Consider the following 17,699-nt stretch of genomic DNA (forward strand, 5'->3'; position numbering starts at 1 on the left):
CGGTCTGACTGAGATTGTGCTATTTTACAGAGGGATGAGCAAATATGTTATCTAGAGATGTGAATAGCTGGTAGAGACTCACCCCAAAAGACTTTTGCTGTAATTGGAAAACTGAATTAGATGCACACTTTTCAGATTTTGATTCATAGCAAATGCTTAAAACCATGTAATCTTGTTCCACTGCACAGGTACGCACCAGTTTGTGTTGGTCAATCACATAAAATCCCAAGAAAACATGGTGCAGGGCATAGTAAGTAGGTCAAAATGATAAATGTCGCACCAATCAGTGAGCTTAAGTTTTAAAGTTCAGTTGTTTACTTGAGTGGAGTTATTATATGAATTACAGTTTTACTCTACATTCATAAAGATAAGAGCAAAATAAGCAGTTCATTTCCGTCCATCTTGTTTCCTAATGATAAGCAAAAACCAGTTTATCCTTTATTTATTTTTATTTAAAGCTGATTTGAAATGGTAACCTGTATAATTGAAACCCTGATTTTCCTCCTATCTAATTCTGCGAAGCTCTGCTTTGAACTGAATACTTTTCACTGACTCATTTCACCGCAATCAAAACTGCGCAGCGCAACAGAGAGCGGCTTTGAAGAGGCTCATTCATCCTGCAGGTGAGGTTTGGGCTGGAATGCGACTGAAAAGCAGAGCCGGGGCCTCACCTGTCGCTGCCTACAGAAACAGGGAGGAGCAGCGTCAAAAAAAGGGACAGTAGGCGGAGTTTGCTCCATTTTATCCGACTGTCCTGAAAGGTTTACTAGAAGTAGGCTCACCTGTAGCGCAGACTCGGACCTGCTCCAGCTGCTGACAGCAAGGAGCAGCTGTTCTGACTTTGCTTTGACTCGGATTTACCTCAACATGAGCAACTGATCCCAGCTGAAGGTTTAACAAAAGTCCTATCTGCGCGTAAAACTTGTCAACGTTAACAATGAAGAAGGGACTGCATTTTTTGGGCCGGAAGAACCAATCTCTTTATGACACCAACATTAAAATCCCGGACAGGGGTGAGTAAGAGAAAACAAATTCAGTCTCATGATCCATTTACTGAATGTTAACATGACCTTTGGACTTGATGTTGACATGGAACAGTGTCAAAGGCTCTTACGCACATATTATACCAGCTGATAAAAACCTATATGTGGGTCTTAAATGACAGTTATCACTATTTTGTGTACAATTACTTTGTCAAGAATGCTGAATCCATGAAATCAGGCTGACTTTGCTTTTCAGCTTCTAACCTGACCTCAATTGTTCATCAAAATACCGATGTTGTTACAAATCAGGATTATGGACCTCATGGCTAAAATTGGTTCTTTACATACATACATGCAGACAAAAAATATTATGTAACTGTCCTGTCTTTTCGCATGACAGAAGTGAAATATTTCATTAGTATTTAATTTCTTACGTTTGCTACTGTAGTAATAATATGCGCTAATAAAACACTATGTCAATGGCTTTACCTATTAGTTACAAAAAAGAAACAGTAGAATGCGTTTACATGCAAATGTTTTCAAAGTTTGAGCCTATAAAGCCAAATGTATTGTTTTTTATACGTTTTTGATAGCTGACAGGTATCAAAAATTGCAGTGTATACATTTTCATAAAAAACAAATATATTGTTAACAGTTTCCTTAAACAAACCCAACTGCTTCAAGTGAATATGTAGCCAAGTACACTATATTGCCAAAGGTAGTGGGTCCCACCACCAACTTAATGAATTCTGGTGTTCTAATTACTTGGCTGTAGGTGTATAAGGTTTGGTGTGGAGAAACTTGACTGACCTGCACAGAGTCCTGACCTCAACCTTCTTGAATGCCTTTGGGATGAATTAAAGTAGAAGCTGTAATTCTGGTTTTCTCATCCAACTATGAACACATTCCTAAACCTTGTGGAAGATGTTTACAGACTAGTCAAAGTTGCTATTGCTGGCAACAATGGGTCCATCAACAAATTGGACGTTGTAGATTAAGAATAGGATGTCATCAAAGTTCATATACATTTAAAAGCAGACAGACAAAAACTTTTGGCAATATAGTGTATAAAAATGTATATTTTTGCATATAATAACTGCATTACTACAAAAGCCCAATGTTTTAATTATTATACAAAATAATGTGGCGTATACCTTTTTATACAAACACTTTGTAGACCTCTATCTCCTTAGCAAAATTGCTATGTGGCTAAGTATATTTTACCCATAAATTTATGATAAAAAATGCTAAATCTATGAAAAAACTGTAATATGCTTTAAATAGTTGTTTAAAATATATGCTTTACTTATGGTTATTACATACCTGTGAAAGCCAAATGCATCAATTGCGACGCAAATTAATGTAGCCTAACCTTTTTGATATGAGTATTTCTCAGACCTTTGACTCTTTAGAAAAGTCTTGTTGAAAAAAAACTTGTTTTGAAAAAACATGTTGCTAAATATGAACAATGCACAGAAATTTTTTTTTATGTGGTTTTAAAAATGGTTAAACGGATTGAGAAATTCAGACGATGAAATGAACAACAAAAATGTTAGTAATCAGTTTGTTCTTTTTAAATCAGAAGTTCTCACTATTATTTCTTTGATTAAATTAGGGAGCACCGATTGATCAGCCGGCTGATTGATCGGCTCCGATTTCTTTAATTTTGGGTGATTGCTGATCAGCCGATACTTACATGTGAAACCAACTTATCCACCAATCTTATGTACCTCCGCAAAGGTCTGAAAATCACCCACTGTCCCCTTTTGCTCTGAAGGTGAGTGCAGGCCGACCCAAAGACCCCCCCACCAGGTCACGTCTGCATGTGCGCAGTTCACAACTGTTGACCACATAATATTGGAACATTGAAGGTGTGTTGTGACCTTATGACACCTGACAGTGTCAGTTATAAAGAAAATCAGTATTGGCCATAATCAGAATTGGTGGGTCAGGCTTTTTAAAGATCGGTAATTGGTGATTGGCCAGAGAACTGCAATTGGTGTAGCCCTACTTTAAATCATAAAAAATTTGCTGGTATTTAGTTGGATCCATAAATCTCTAGTCCATAAAATGTGTTCTTGGTTTCTGACTGCAACCTAAGCCGTGAATATGATCCATCCGTTCCTCTGCATTGAGCAAAAACTGGATATTTTCCTACTAAAAATACCTGTGCTCGATGCAATGGAGGTTTTACTATGAATCCAATAGTTTTTTTCTTTATTGTGTGTATTTTTGAAGTGCAAACTTCAAAGATTTTTTGTAGGAATACAGGAAAGGGTTTACTTATGAATCTCTTAGTTGAAAGTATTATTGGCCGAGGTGTGGTAGCTCAACATAATAGAGTTTGTTGAGTCTTGCTTAATGTCTTCTGCAGGTATGAAGTGGTTATAATGTGACTTCCTAACCATTTTACAAGAAGTTCTCTCAGAAGGTTCACTAGATCTTTCAAACTTGCTTTGAAGATTAATGCAGTTTAATAAAATCTGACTTTTTCAGCCAAGGGCTACTTACTACTTGCTAATACAGCATGTTCCTGTATTAGTGTCAGCAGTTAATGTAACGTTTAGAGATCAAGACAGCTGCTTTTAGCTGCTAAATTCAAATACAATAAAAATGTGCATAACAAAAATTCTGAACCCACTTTAAAACAGACTAAACCAGCTTTGAGCTTTATGGAGGTCAGTTCTTCTACTTAGAAAATGTTTAAACAGCTTTGCATGAAATAATGAAGAGTTTAATTGGTTGAGCAAATTAGCTGTTGCATCATTAACCTGAACTTGAGAAAAAAATAGAAATTTAATGCAAAATATCAGAGAAAAACAACGCTCACAGTTTTAGACCAACTAAAATCTAAGCCAATATCAATAAGGAATTGTTAGATTGAATGTAAGTTTCTCATTAACCTCGGCATCAAGAAGCACAACAATTGCTATACAAAAGGTACAACACGAGAGTGAGAACATTTGTCTATTCAAATCAGGATGGGGCACATTAAGGAAATTAAAGATTTGGTTAGACTGGTTTAACACCACAGTGTTTTCATTCCACAGCTGTTCCCACATTCTGCACTGACTTTATCATATTCTTTGGTGTAAAACAGAAGAAAAATCATCAGAATGTTGTGCTTATGGTGTCCCAAAACAGAGGGAAACGTGAGGAGAGACACAGTGCTTTTCTGTGCCTGTAATATCTTCAGTTGCCTTTTGTTTGCTTAAGTGAGCAAAGAGCAAAGAGTTGAAAGAACATACAAGCTAAAGGGCTTTCAGTGAAAAGAATCTGTCCTCAGTCATGTATCAGACAAACAACGTCACGAGGAAATGTTTCAAAGTTTTTGTTTTTCTGCAGCACACTCACTGCTTATATTTAATTTATTTTAAGAATGCTCTGTGCAAGAACCAATACATCCTAAGTTGGCCAGACATGGTCTTTTTTGTTTCTGGTTCTATGTGTCACTGCTTTATAAAGCCACTGTCGCTCAAAACGATTGCCTAAGCGCTGCAATGTTTGCTGTGCAAACAAGGGTGAGGTACCATCACTTAAGCAAAACAGCTCAGTGATGCAAATCTTTTTAAATCAGCTTCTTTGAAATCAGTTTGCAGTGTCTCACCACAAGCTGAATCTGAAAGGATCAACATTTCTGTGCCGTTTTCTGTATGTTGTGGCTGAACTTTTACTTAACTATAGTGGTGACGTGTAATTAAAAGCAGTAATCTGAGCTTCTAGTGTGTGTCGCTTATTATGTTGTTAACAACAATGCACACGTCACATAGTCGGGTTGACTAATAGCCACTTAAATGTCACTTTGGTGCACGTTGCATCTCATTACAGGCACGTGTATGGTTCTGGAGACACTCTCCAATCTCTGTTTCTTCTTTAAGGCCAAATTATCTGGATTAAAAGTTTGAGAATTAGCAAATATTATATCAAAATTTGCTCTGGATACTTCCTAAAGGATAACAATATAAACCTAAAATAAAATCTGTTCGTGTCTCTTTAGACAGCGTTGAGTTGGTGCTGGACTCAGAGTGTGCAGTCTTCGAATCGGGAACTGCCAACGTGAGGGCCAGACCCACTGTCAAGCATCACACTGTGAGTATTAATTTAATTAAATGCATTCATTTCCTACTTCAGAATATAAAATAGCACCAACATCTGATCGGCAATTAGGTTTATTTAACTTGCTTTTGGAAGCTTCTTTGCAAGACTGACAACAGCAGAATTGAAAAATGCTGATAGCATTTTAAAAAGTTTTGCCCAGCATTCCAACAGTTGCAATTTAAGAATTTAAGCTCAATTCTTTCAGTGATGGTCCTCGAGTGGAGCTGCAGACTAACTTTCCATGTTGATATTGCAAGGAGGCGTGATAAGGATGACACTTTTCTTGGAATGAAAAGCAATATTACGATAGAAGGCATTATTCAGAGTAGGTAATTATATTGCTTTAGAGTCTGTTCTGCAGGATAAAAATGCATTGTAGGTCAACGTTAAAGCTGCAACATTAAAGATACCATCCAGTTGTTTATTTTTATTTCGCCAACAAATTTTCACTGACAAAAAAAAAAATAGCTGGGTAAAGATTTTTGGAAGGATTTCACAAAATACAAAGTTTGTAAAAGGCAAACTGAGGGGAAAAACAGTTCATGACATGTTGTTGTGCTAGTGTCAAAATGAAATCTTTGATTGATTTTACAGAAAGGTTTAACTAGTAGCTTTAACTATGATTTGGAATAAAGAAAATATTCTATCAGAGTTAATTAAAAGGCAAAAAGGTACATTACCTCACACAAGCCTATAAAGTTTTTTATGTTGCAGTTATATCCCGCTATAATGATATGCAGTTACTAATTGGTTGTCAGATTTTACTTTAAAACTGCCAAATAGTTAAGAAAATAATAAAACGTTGTCTGACTTGGCAACATTATAACTTAACTACAGGATCTCTAAGTCTTTCTGTTGTTTAGTGTTACTGTTTTGCAAGTTTATCCATCACACCATATTGTATCGCAAAACTGGCTCACTATTTATGCGCAAATGTAAATTTTTTTTACGGATTTTACAGACATTAATCTCAATTTAGGTGTACATTAACAACGCATATGACTGGCAGGCCTCCCATTACCTCGTCATGGAGGAAATGAAGAGCTTGTCTGCGCTCTGGTTCACACACCTCGCCCTTTTGTTTGAGTGTTTCTCTGGCATGTGAATGTGGCACACCCTTCAGCACATGGGCAGGGCGGCTCTGAGCGCTGCGACGGCTGAAAGTGAGTCATTGAGGACTGAGCGAGCAGCCGAAATCAAACTGTATTGCATACGCCCTCAGATGATCAGGGAGGCTTTATACTTTTAAAAGATCGTCTATGTGAGAGGGATTATTAGCACAGAGAGAGTCATGCAGGGTGTGATTTCAAGAAGATGTCCAACTTCTTTGACAACATTGATAGACGGATGGATTTTGATATGTAGTGGACCAGACGACCTTTTCACCAATGCGCCATATGACTCATATTATTATAATTAAACAGAAAAGCAACAAATATTCCAACTGATAGGAAGTAAGGCAGGCATCTCTCTAAAGATAATAAAACCATTTAAAAGAAGTTTCAGTTTCAAAAGGTATTTTATTTACATTTCATTTAAAAAAAATAGCATGTGAAAAAATTAATTATACCTTTCTCAGTAATCAAGGGAAGAAGCTTTATTGGTATGAAAGCAATCAAATCCGTCTTATATCTACAGACCAGCTTTTATCACATTTCCACCAACATTTTGATGATTTATCTGTCAGCTCCAAATGTCAGAGTTTTGGGGCTTACTGAAAGAGATTAAGGGCTTTTCCATGTTAATACATGGGAAACAAGCATTACAGTAATCTAAAGAAAATAAAATAAAAGAATGAATAACTATTTTCAGTTCCTGTTATGACACAAGTTTGAAGTTTTTTCTCAATTGATAAAAAAACATGTTTTGGACCAGTCTTCTTGAATGAAACAGACGAAAAGTCTATTCACCTTCTTTCAGCCTGCTGAGCAGCAGTGCACAGCATTGGGTAGGACTGGGGCAACTGCTGTGTTACTATATCCTTCAGACTGAACAATATCTAAAACATTTATATATTACTATTTTGAACACCTGCTAAATTTAGCAGTAGAGTCTATTATATTATACGTTTTACAGTTGCTGTTTGTACAGTGACATGAGTATAATAAGATGATATTATCTAGTTAATAAATCAATAAGTGAGGCTGCAGTTGATTGCTGAAAAGACATGCTGTTTGTATCTTGCCAGCTGTAGATTTAAAACAGCATTACCTTATTAAGCCTGAAGAGTGGTGCTCTTTTAGTACGTACATCAAGGGTCCCCATGCTTTCACAACTGGAAATATTTCCAAAAACCTGAATTTGTCATTCTTTTAATTTAGGGAGGAAGTGTTGTTGCCGTCTTTCAGCCAGCTGGCAGTGTGCAGCAACATGTGGGAGATTATGCTCCATACAGCTCGTCACTCCAGCACTGTCTCTGGCATCCAATTTAAAAGGCCTTTAAACAGTCAGAACAGTATGATTTAAAGAAAACTCCCAAAAACCTTGGCATAACAATAACAAATCCATGGCTATTTACAACTAATGCATGCAAACAAAGTTTCATATATCACATATGTTTTTTCAGCAAGATATGCAAAAACAAGCAAGAAACACAGCTAAAAAAAACACGCAGAGCAATGCTGGAGTGATTTACAATGTCAGAGCTCAAGGATCTCTGTTGTGTCAACACAGTCTGTGTTTGGTCTTGGTGGCATTTGTTCTGCCAAGTGAACGTCACTCCCCTTTGCACCATTTTTTCACCTCTCATACATACACACAGACTCAAACACTTATGTATCCATGAGCTTCCTAACCAAGCCTTCTTTGACAACAGGCAGTGTTATGAATTATAGGTGGATCCTCTGATTCAGTCCATGTTCCTCATAAGCAAAGAATGTGAAACCATGTCCCTCTGCCTATGATTACATTATTGTGACAAACCTAGCAGAATACGCCATGCATTTTGCACGAGGCAGTGCAGGAAACTCTGTGTTTGTTTATTAGATACCATACAATGTATGAAAGGTCATAAAACTCACATGACTGACAATTCTATGTTGGTTAAATAATGCATCATATTTTCCATGCTGCAACACTCTGGCCATGTAGTAGTTAAGAACTGGTTTGTTCACCTTCAACAGCAGACTTGCCAACTAAACAACTAAAGAAAAGTTTGCCTGTAGAACAGGATGTACAGTTTCTAGGCTGATGACTGCTGTTCTTGTGCTGTGTGTGCTTCTTATGTCAGTGAGCTGAGTAATCTTATGGTGTTTGGTTTCTCCATCACAGCCCTCATTTGAAACTTTCCAAGGATTTGCTGTCCCAACTCCAAAAGTCCCTGAACTTCCCCCTGCCAATGGCCCAAAGATCAATGGGACAGGTGAGTGTCAAACAACACCTTGTGTGTACTTAAGGCTTAAACTGGCAAGGTAAAAACTGTATTTTTCAGACTTTGTTAGACCAGGTTAATTTGTGTTGCTTCTACTTGGTCTCAGTTAATGGATCACAAGGTTAAGAATAAAGGAAAAATCCAGGGCATGTAAATTTTTGTCCAGGCCGTTACTCAATAACGCTCCAGAAAAAGTCCAAACGGTCATAACAGATGGAGAGCAAATTTACATAATGGGAGTGTTTTCCTACATTTCAGATTAGTGGTTAGCAATGTGCAATAAAATTGACAGTTTCAATATAATATTGTGGAATCTATCTCAGATTTTCTTATTCTTTCATCTGTCTCATTGTTTCTTCTTTTTAAGATGCAATGTTGTGCAAAACCACAAATTTAAATGTGTTTAATTTGGATTTTATATAATAGACCATTGCAAAGATTTTTTTTTTACAAAAAAATATCTGAAAAATATGCTATACATTTGTGTCCTTTGGGGTATGTCTGCCAGCATTGTAGATCTAAAGACTAAAATCTTTTGCAAAATGTAGAGATTCTGACACATGAATATGCATAATAATTATAATTTTCCATTATAGTTCTGCTTGGATATTTAGAGTCATTATCCTGCTGGAAGGTTAACCTCTGACCCAGCATTAGGTCTTGCTGCTTTTCTTTAGGATTGCCTTGTATTTTCATTCATGGATTTTCCCTCCAATTTTGACCAGCTTCCCTGTATCCCACATTATGCTACTGCCACCAACCAACAATAATTTATCTGCAATCAGGCATAGCTAAGATGGAGCACTGCATTTATGTAGCACTTCATGTGTACTATTTTTAAACTTTTTAAACTTTCTTCAATGTTATTTTCATTGGGTGGTTAAGTTTTTTTTATGAACTATATGGAATACGTTAATTTTTGTTGTGCATATGTACAATGATGATGAAGGCTATGAAACGAAATGAAATGTGTAACAATGGGGATAGGGTTTTTGTGTTTTCCTCAGTGTTTTCCTGTATGTAGGCCAAAGGTTGCATTTTTGTCTCTTATGACCAGAGCACCGTCATCCACATGTTTACTCTGTCGTCTTCATTTGGCAAACTGCTATCAAGACTTTTTATGGCTTTTTATCAAAAAATTTGGTTCTCTTTTGGTCACTCTTCCATGAAGGTGAACTTTGAGGAGTGCACAACTAATAGTTCTCCTGCCTGCACTGGTGCATGTCTGCAGCTCCTCCAATGTTACAATAGGCCTATGGCTGTTTCTCCAAGTAATGCTCTATTTGCCTGACTTATCTGTTTAGGTGAATAGCCGTACTGAATAATTGTACTGTGCACTTCCCATTTTCAGATGATGGATTGAACGGTGCCACATGAGATGTTCAAAGCTTGGGATATGGTTTTAAATCTAATCCTGCGTTAGTTCTCCACAACTGTATCCCTGACCTGTCTGGTGTGTTCCTTGGTCTTCATGGTTATGTTTATTTATTGTTGTTTTCCAAACCAACCTTTGAGAACTTCACAGAACAGCTGTATTTATATTAAGTTTAAATTACTCTCTATTTTTGATTGCAGTGACTTCTGAAGGAAACTGGTTTCACTAGGTTTTATTTAGGGGTATTAGAGAAACGGGGGTGAATAGATATAAAATCTGCTAAAATTGAAAATTGTACTTGTAAATGCTGATGTTTATCACGAGGTGTCACACAGGACTCACAGCTAGGTCCAGTTCTCTTCATGATGTAATGACTGAGGTGGTATTCTAAACAAGTTTCTGATACTTTAATGTATGCAGATGATATTTTTTATTTTTAATCACGAAAAACACAAGACATTGCAGGAAGATTGAATGATTTTATAGCAAAGACTGGCTCAGTGGATGCCGTTTGTACGTAAATGTATTAACAACAGTTCGTAATTTTCTTTTCTAAATGCCACAGAGCCAATTGAAACAATTATATTTTTAATTTAAGGGTTTTAAAGCTCATAAGGAATGCTTGTACCACTGTGAAGGTCAGTTTAGGAAACTTAACATTTATCAAAGATTCACTTTTGAGTGGGGCATCATTTGCCAATTTGATCATCTTTCTCACATTAGTTATTGTTTGAGAAATTGGTCTAACACAAACCCTACAACTATAAACCTTTTGCAATCATTATACAAACAAGCTCTCACAATATATTTTCTGTATAAATTATTTAGCGTCCATCATTTCCATATTTTAAACAAATATACTCCACTCAGTTGAGAAATTAAAAAATGTCATAATGTATAGGAACGTTAGCGTTATCTATAGTATTCTACGTTGCCTTGCTCCTACCCCTCTGTTGGATTTTGTTCATTTCAACTTAGGTTTAAGCTGAACTACGCGAGGAGCTGATAGAAAGAGATTGTATTTGGTTAAATAGTTTTTGATTCTTTTAAGGCATCACATTAGTGAAATTCTGTACCATGATCTGTCAGACTGTCTTCATCTTGACATTGGTCTGCAATATTGTCTAATTGTCTACTTTTCTGACATGTAATTGTTGTGATCATATAATGGTTTTAAATATGCACTACCAGTCGAAGGTTTTAAATACACTTTCTCACTTAATGGGTCTCTTTATTTTCATGAATATTTAAATTGTAGATTCTCACCAAAGGCAACAAAACTATGACTGAACACACATGGAATTATGTAGTAAAGAAAAAATGTGAAATAACTCTAAACATTTTTATTTTAGATTCTTCAAAATAGCCACCATTTGCTTTGATTAATGCTTTGCTCTCTTGCCATTCTCTCCACAAGCTTCATGAGATGTTCACCTGAAATGGTTTTCCAAAGAGTCTTGAAAGAACTTCCCAGAGGTTCATTGAGAGACGGCCAAAGGTTAATAATTCAGTCATCACAGCAAAGGGTGGCTACTTTAAGGAATCTGAAATATAACATATTTAAATTTCTTTTACAATTTTTTATTTGCTACATAATTCCATATGTGTTCATTCAGTGTTTTGATGCCTTCAGTGAGAATCTACGTACAGTGTAAATGGGCATGAAGAAAACCATTAAATGAGAAAGGCGTTCTAAAACTTTTGACCTGTAGTGTACATGCCGGATTCTTATTTAGATCAGGCACAGGACTACCAGTGAAAATTAGCCTGTAAAGATTTACAATTAACTTGCAATTTGTTTATAAATTTGTTTAAAATTTTTTTTTTGAAAATCAAATTTAAAAAAGGAAAACAGTGTAACATTTTTTTCCTTGTTACTAAAAGAATTTGTTACTTTTGCCCCTTTTCCACCGGCTCATTTTAGCTGGCGCGGCTCCGCTCCACTAGGTTTTGCTGTACTCGTTACGGCATCATCTGGGTTTCCACCGTCCCGCCGACGGCTGAAGCTTTTGCGGCTGAAGCCCCACCTCCAGCCATGAGTGTAGATTGGTGTGCTGCTATTAACATTACTGTGTGACATTGTCACATTAAAGTCTGCGTGAAATGATAAAAAATAAATAGAAAGTAAAAACATAAATAAACCAAATAAATAAATACTAATAACGTTTGTATTAAAGTTTATTCAAGAATGTCTTTTTTTTTCACGTTTTTTATGTCTAAAACGATCCACTGGGATAATTATCTGGACCACAGCCCAGCCAGAAGTTATAAATTAAGGCTCAGGGGTTCTGATGTTAGGGGGTGTGGCAGGACAGAGCAGAGAGGAGAGACGCTGCTGTCTGGATGTCCAAAGTTTGCCTGAAGAAGTTACAATTTTGGGCTTTATGAAGAGGTTTTTGTCTTATCCATGGCGATAACAAGGACAAGGACTTAAAAGTGCAAAACCGCAGACTTTTGACATTTGAAGTTAGTTTTAGGTTGAATATTGCATATTTGTGCTCCGTCAGTATTGATGTTTGGTGTAGAGTAGAAGCATGTGATAAAACTTCACTTTTCTGTCTACACCTTCCAGTCGGTGAAAGTTAGTCCTCAAGGGCCACTCTCCTGCTTGTTTCAAATATTGTCGTAGTTCAATACACCTGAATCAAATGGATGGTTTACTGAAAGGCCTCTGCGAAACTTCATAACATGCTAAAGCAGTGTCAGCAATTTCAATATGCTGTGCAGGAGCAGAAACATATTGTGTGCCTCGTAGCATTATTGCCAAGTCATATTTGAACGTTTTTGGAAAAGAACACAATTCTTAGCAAGTACATTATATTTTCATTGATGTCTAACGATATCTAAAACATGTTGGCCACTGACCTTTGAGGACTGTAGTTGGACACTCTTGGTTTGCAGTTCAAGAATGTTAAATACTCTTCTTCTGTTAAATACTGTTAAATAGTCTATGCTGTATGTTAATGTCACATTTCTTGTCATTCACAGATACTGGAGATTCGTCATCCATTGGATCTTTTGTATCAGCAGCAGGACATGTTGAAGGGAAGATCTTTGTTCCTCCTCCTCCACCTTCAGTGGCCCCTCCACCCCCTCCAGTGGATTTCATCCCTCCTCCACCAGACTTCATGGGTGACTTAAACACCTTAGACCCTGTGGTCCTCCAGCCTCCATCTATGTCCGCTCCAAAGCCACCATCGATGGTGGAGGAGGATTTGTCTCTCTTAAAACCACCGCCGATGGCCCCTCCAAAACCTCCGTCTGCCTGCTCTTCCGGATCTGGGTCATCGGTACTCCCCTTTGTTCCACCACCATCCATAGTGCCGGAACGTCCAAATTTTGCACCACCCCAGCCCCCTATGGAAAAGCAGCCCAAGAGTCATAAGATCCCACCTCCAAAACCCATTAGAATGTCCTCTGTGTCCACTACTGAGCTGCCGCAAAATTCTCCTGCATCACTGCCCCTTGTGCACATGCCATCATTGTACACCTTCAATCCCCAAAACAAATCAAAGGTTTATGATCCTCCAAAGACCACAGTTCAGAGTGGGTATGATAATCAGAAGGCAAAACCACAGCAGATGTTAGCCTTGCAAGAATCAGGGTCAGTTAACTCTGCTCCTGTGGTGGGGGCAGTGAATGGAAAAGCCCCTACAGCTGCTCAGCTAACTAAACCAGAGCCCAAGCCTGTAGAAAAACTGAAGGAGGCATTAGAAGTAACCAAACAGTCTCAATTACCTGAGGTCCACAAAGAAACTAAAACAGAGGTTAAAACTGAGGTTAAAACAGGGGCTCCAACAGAGGCCATAGCAAAGGCTAAAGTTGACACCGTTCCTGCTCCATCTGATATAACCAAATCCCTCCAGCCTCTACCATTACAGAAAACGACTAACGATCAATTCAGAGAACAACAAGAGAACAACAAGAAGACACTAGAAGTATCCTCTGGTCAAGGCCGCAGTTTCAGTCCTCTTTTGGATCGTAAACTGTACAACCTGAAGGCTAAAGAAACCAAACCCTCTTCAACATCCCCGCTGGCTCTCCTGAAGGCAGCTAAGGAAAGAGAGAAAAATAGAATTACTCAATCTTTGTCCCGCGAATGCAGCACCAACAGGAGTGAACCAACAAATCCTAATTCATTCACTGCCATCCCAAAGTCTGTTGTCTCAGCTGTACCTAGTCAAAAAAGTCTACAGGAGAATGCAAGTGTTAGGCCTGCAGAACCTAAAACAACGATTCAGGCTCCAGAAAAACCCATAGGTTCAACTGCACTGGCCAAAGATCAGAAACTATCAAGTGATCCAGTTTTAAGTAAATTTACAGCAGTTTCATCTCCAACTATGAGCAGCCTGGGTGACCAGAAGCAAAGAGCAGAGGAGAAGTTCTTAAAGTCCCAGGATGTACAGAATAATATTCCTAAAGAGGAGGTGAATTTGCCAATGCTCCCTCCACCGCCAGAGTTTGACGACTTTGATCAAATACCAGAGCCATCCATCTGTCCCCCTGATCCCCCCGCAACAAAAGTACCAACACCACTTGTAGTCACAAAGTCTCTAGATCAAGCCCTAGCTTCAGCCCCAGCTCCAGTTAGAGTCTCAGCCAGAGCTCCAGCTCCATCTTCAGCTCCTTCAACGTCAAAGCTCCCACCATCTGACGTACTTGTCAAACCAAAGACTAAAGTCCAGACTAAATCCAGTCAAGCTCCCACTCAACTACCATCCAATCTTTCACCCAAGCAGGCCACCCTCCTTAGCATTTTACAAAAAAAGATGTTGGAAATGGACCAAAAAATGGCCCCAGGTAACGAGTCAGAGCACAGTTTTGATGACTGGGGTACCGCCTTGTCTGATGAAGACAACAAGGTGCCAGTAGCACCGCAATCCAAACCGGTCACCAAATATCCCCCTGCCCCCACCAGCAAAACAGCATCTTTAGACATGAGAGCATTGGAGAACAAAGTGGCCAAGAAATACCATCAGAGTGTACAAGTGAAAAGTCCCCCCAGGTGAGTATATCAGGGCTAAGAAGTGAGACATTATATCTTTGTAAGTCTAGCGTTTGATCTCTGCAATCATTAATAATGTGTTCTTCTTCACAGAAATGGGATACATTCAAGACATCAGTATGGCAGGACGTTCACCATCAGGCCTGGAACCAAAGACCCCATAACTCTTGTTAATAAAGGGGACTCCTAAGGGTCTTTGGATGTTGAACAAACCTGTTGTATATACGATGGCATATGCCAAGGCCCGTTCCAAACATGGATATTTAGTAAAACTGAGAATTTATTTTTGTCTGCACCTCCTGTTCCCACACAAACCAAGTTTTGGTTGAAAAACAAAAACAGTTTTCTAAATGGAGATTAAGAAAAGCTAAATTTTTGGGGTATGTGTGTGGACTGGGTATTCAGAGATTATGAAAAAACTGACTCAGAGGTCCACTTTGTCCATGCCCACCCTGGCTTTCTTTGCTAGAAACTTCACCAACAATGGAGCAGTTTTTTCTGGGTTTTCGTACATCTGAATGTTTTTATTAAATTTCAAATGCAGGCAGAAGAAGTTACAATTAGCGTAGCACTGCTTTAGCTATGCTCAGGATCTTCTTTTACATTTTCATGCAGTAAACATCAGCGTTGTCACCACCTGTGGGTGCAGCATAGGTATTACAGCTTTTTTGAGTGCAATTGTTTTTCTTCTTTTTTTTAAAAAAAACAAAGAAACTAATATAAGTAAAAAATATCCACTGTAAAGTAGCTGGGGCCTGAATAGTATGTAATTTTACATTAGCAGTAATTTGTGGAATGACACAAATGATTAGCTATATTGTTACAAGTGCTTTCGTTATTAATTAGGAAGCCTTTGCTTTCAGTTTCAAGATGTTTGTCCTGTTTTTAAAATGTAACGTTTTTTTTCAAATTTTCACAGTAACATTGATAATTTGAAGTATAGGGTGCAGTGTTTTTTGTCTTTTTAATCATATATTTTAATTAGAGATGCACGAATTAATCTGCCAGTTTTTCCTTGATCGGCTCTGATTGGTTATTATTGATTGCCCCATTCTCTTGAAATGCTTCAAGAACTCCCACTATTTCCATCTATAAACACATCAACCAAAAGCATCGAATTTGATGCACTTTTTAAGCTTAATAAAAATCTGGTAATTGTTGGGGAAATATGATTGGTTCATAAATGGGTATAATCTTGTTATTTTGGGGGTAATCTTGCAAGATCAAAGAACCTGCGTGTTAGTTTTTCTCTTTTTCATGTGTTATAGTGCCAAATCAGTCAAAATCAGGACTTGCTGGTCAGACCTCAGAGAGATCAGGAAATCGGTATCAGGCAGCAAAAGGCATGACCTGTGCATCTTTAATTTTTTTATCAATCTCAAATTTATATAATTCCTTTTATGTATCAACATCCTGTAGTTGATAAAGACTTATGTAGTTCTCTCAAATATTGGATGTAAAATATGATACTATATAAAGTAAGTGTATAAGCTGGAATTACACACACTGTGCCCATAACATTCATCCACTGTTACATGTACATAAGTCCACCAGAACAAAGCAGAATGTCAGTTTAGGTTACCAGTTGCATGTTTTTTTTATATTTATTAATTTTAGGAATATTTTACTATCTCGAAAGTTTTCCTATGTGTGTAAATTATAAAGCTTTTATGAATATGTCTTTGTTTTTATTGTTTTTGTTCTATTTGGAAATATGTATTTATTGATATAGCGGTATTGCTATATCCCTATCAAAACCTCATTCAAGACATCGTCCTATATTATTTTTATGTATTACAATAACAGCTCCTAATAGGACTTTTTTTGCTTAGACTATAGATGCAAACCTGAAAAGTCATTATAAGCAAGTGAAAAACAAAACTAACAGAAGATTTTAGTCAATCCATCCATTTCCTATACCCACTTCTTCCATACTGGGTTGCAGAGGAGCTGGTGCCTATCTCCAGCAGTTTATGGGCAAGAGGCAGGATACACCCTGGACAGGTTGCCAGTCCATCACAGGGAAACACAGAGACACACAACCACGCATACACTAATTCATACCTAAGGGAAATTTAGGGTTAGGAGTTAAGGATTTAATCCAATTAACCTAACAGTCATGTTTTTGGACTGTGGGAGGAAGTCAGAATACCCGAGAGAACCCACCCATGCAAGGGGAGAACATGCAAACTCCCAGGCTGCGGGTTGAACCCAGGACCTTCTTGCTGTAAGGCAACAGTGCTGCCAACAGCGCCACTATGCAGCCCTGCATAATGCAACACAAACTGTACTAGAAAAAAAAAACGTCATCATAAAAAGGTCAGTCAGTCAGTCATTTTCTACCGCTTATTCCATAGTGGGTCGCGGGGGAGCTGGTGCCTATCTCCAGCAGTCTACGGGCGAGAGGCAGGGTACACCCTGGACACGTCGCCAGTCCATCACAGGGCAACACACAAACAACCAAGCACACACTCATTCATACACCTAAGGGCAATTTAGAGTTACCAATTAACCTAACAGGCATGTCTTTGGATTGTGGGAGGAAGTCAGAATACCCGAGAGAACCCACCCATGCAAGGGGAGAACATGCAAACTCCCAGGCTGCGGGTTGAACCCAGGACCTTCTTGCTGTAAGGCAACAGTGCTGCCAACAGCGCCACTATGCAGCCCTGCATAATGCAACACAAACTGTACTAGAAAAAAAAACCGTCATCATAAAAAGGTGTGGTGCAGTAATAGGAAGCAGACCTTAGGGTGTTATGTTGTTAAGCATAACAATAGCAGCAGGCAATAAGAAACTCCGTGTTCCTTAGTCTTCACTGCAGGCATTTCATATCAACAGCCTCAGGATAGAAGCTGAAAGTCTTT

At 38.0% G+C, this 17,699-nt stretch overlaps 1 protein-coding gene across 2 annotated transcripts; it reads left to right on the top strand.

The window, feature by feature from the left end:
- Positions 1-783: 783 nt before the first annotated feature.
- Positions 784-16,508, top strand: LOC124856340 (uncharacterized protein C6orf132 homolog). Of its 2 annotated transcripts, XM_047346683.1 has the most exons (5): positions 784-1,013; positions 4,981-5,072; positions 8,352-8,442; positions 12,815-14,831; positions 14,925-16,508. In XM_047346683.1, exons 1-5 carry the CDS (start codon positions 938-940, stop codon positions 15,019-15,021), a joined length of 2,373 nt encoding a protein of 790 aa, XP_047202639.1. In that variant the 5' UTR covers positions 784-937; the 3' UTR covers positions 15,022-16,508. The 2 variants fall into 2 exon arrangements, with proteins under 2 accessions (XP_047202639.1, XP_047202640.1); XM_047346684.1 differs by lacking the exon at positions 4,981-5,072.
- The last annotated feature ends 1,191 nt before the right edge of the window (positions 16,509-17,699 follow it).

This window comes from Girardinichthys multiradiatus, chromosome 20 (assembly GCF_021462225.1).
Source record: "Girardinichthys multiradiatus isolate DD_20200921_A chromosome 20, DD_fGirMul_XY1, whole genome shotgun sequence".
NCBI classification, from domain to species: domain Eukaryota; kingdom Metazoa; phylum Chordata; class Actinopteri; order Cyprinodontiformes; family Goodeidae; genus Girardinichthys; species Girardinichthys multiradiatus.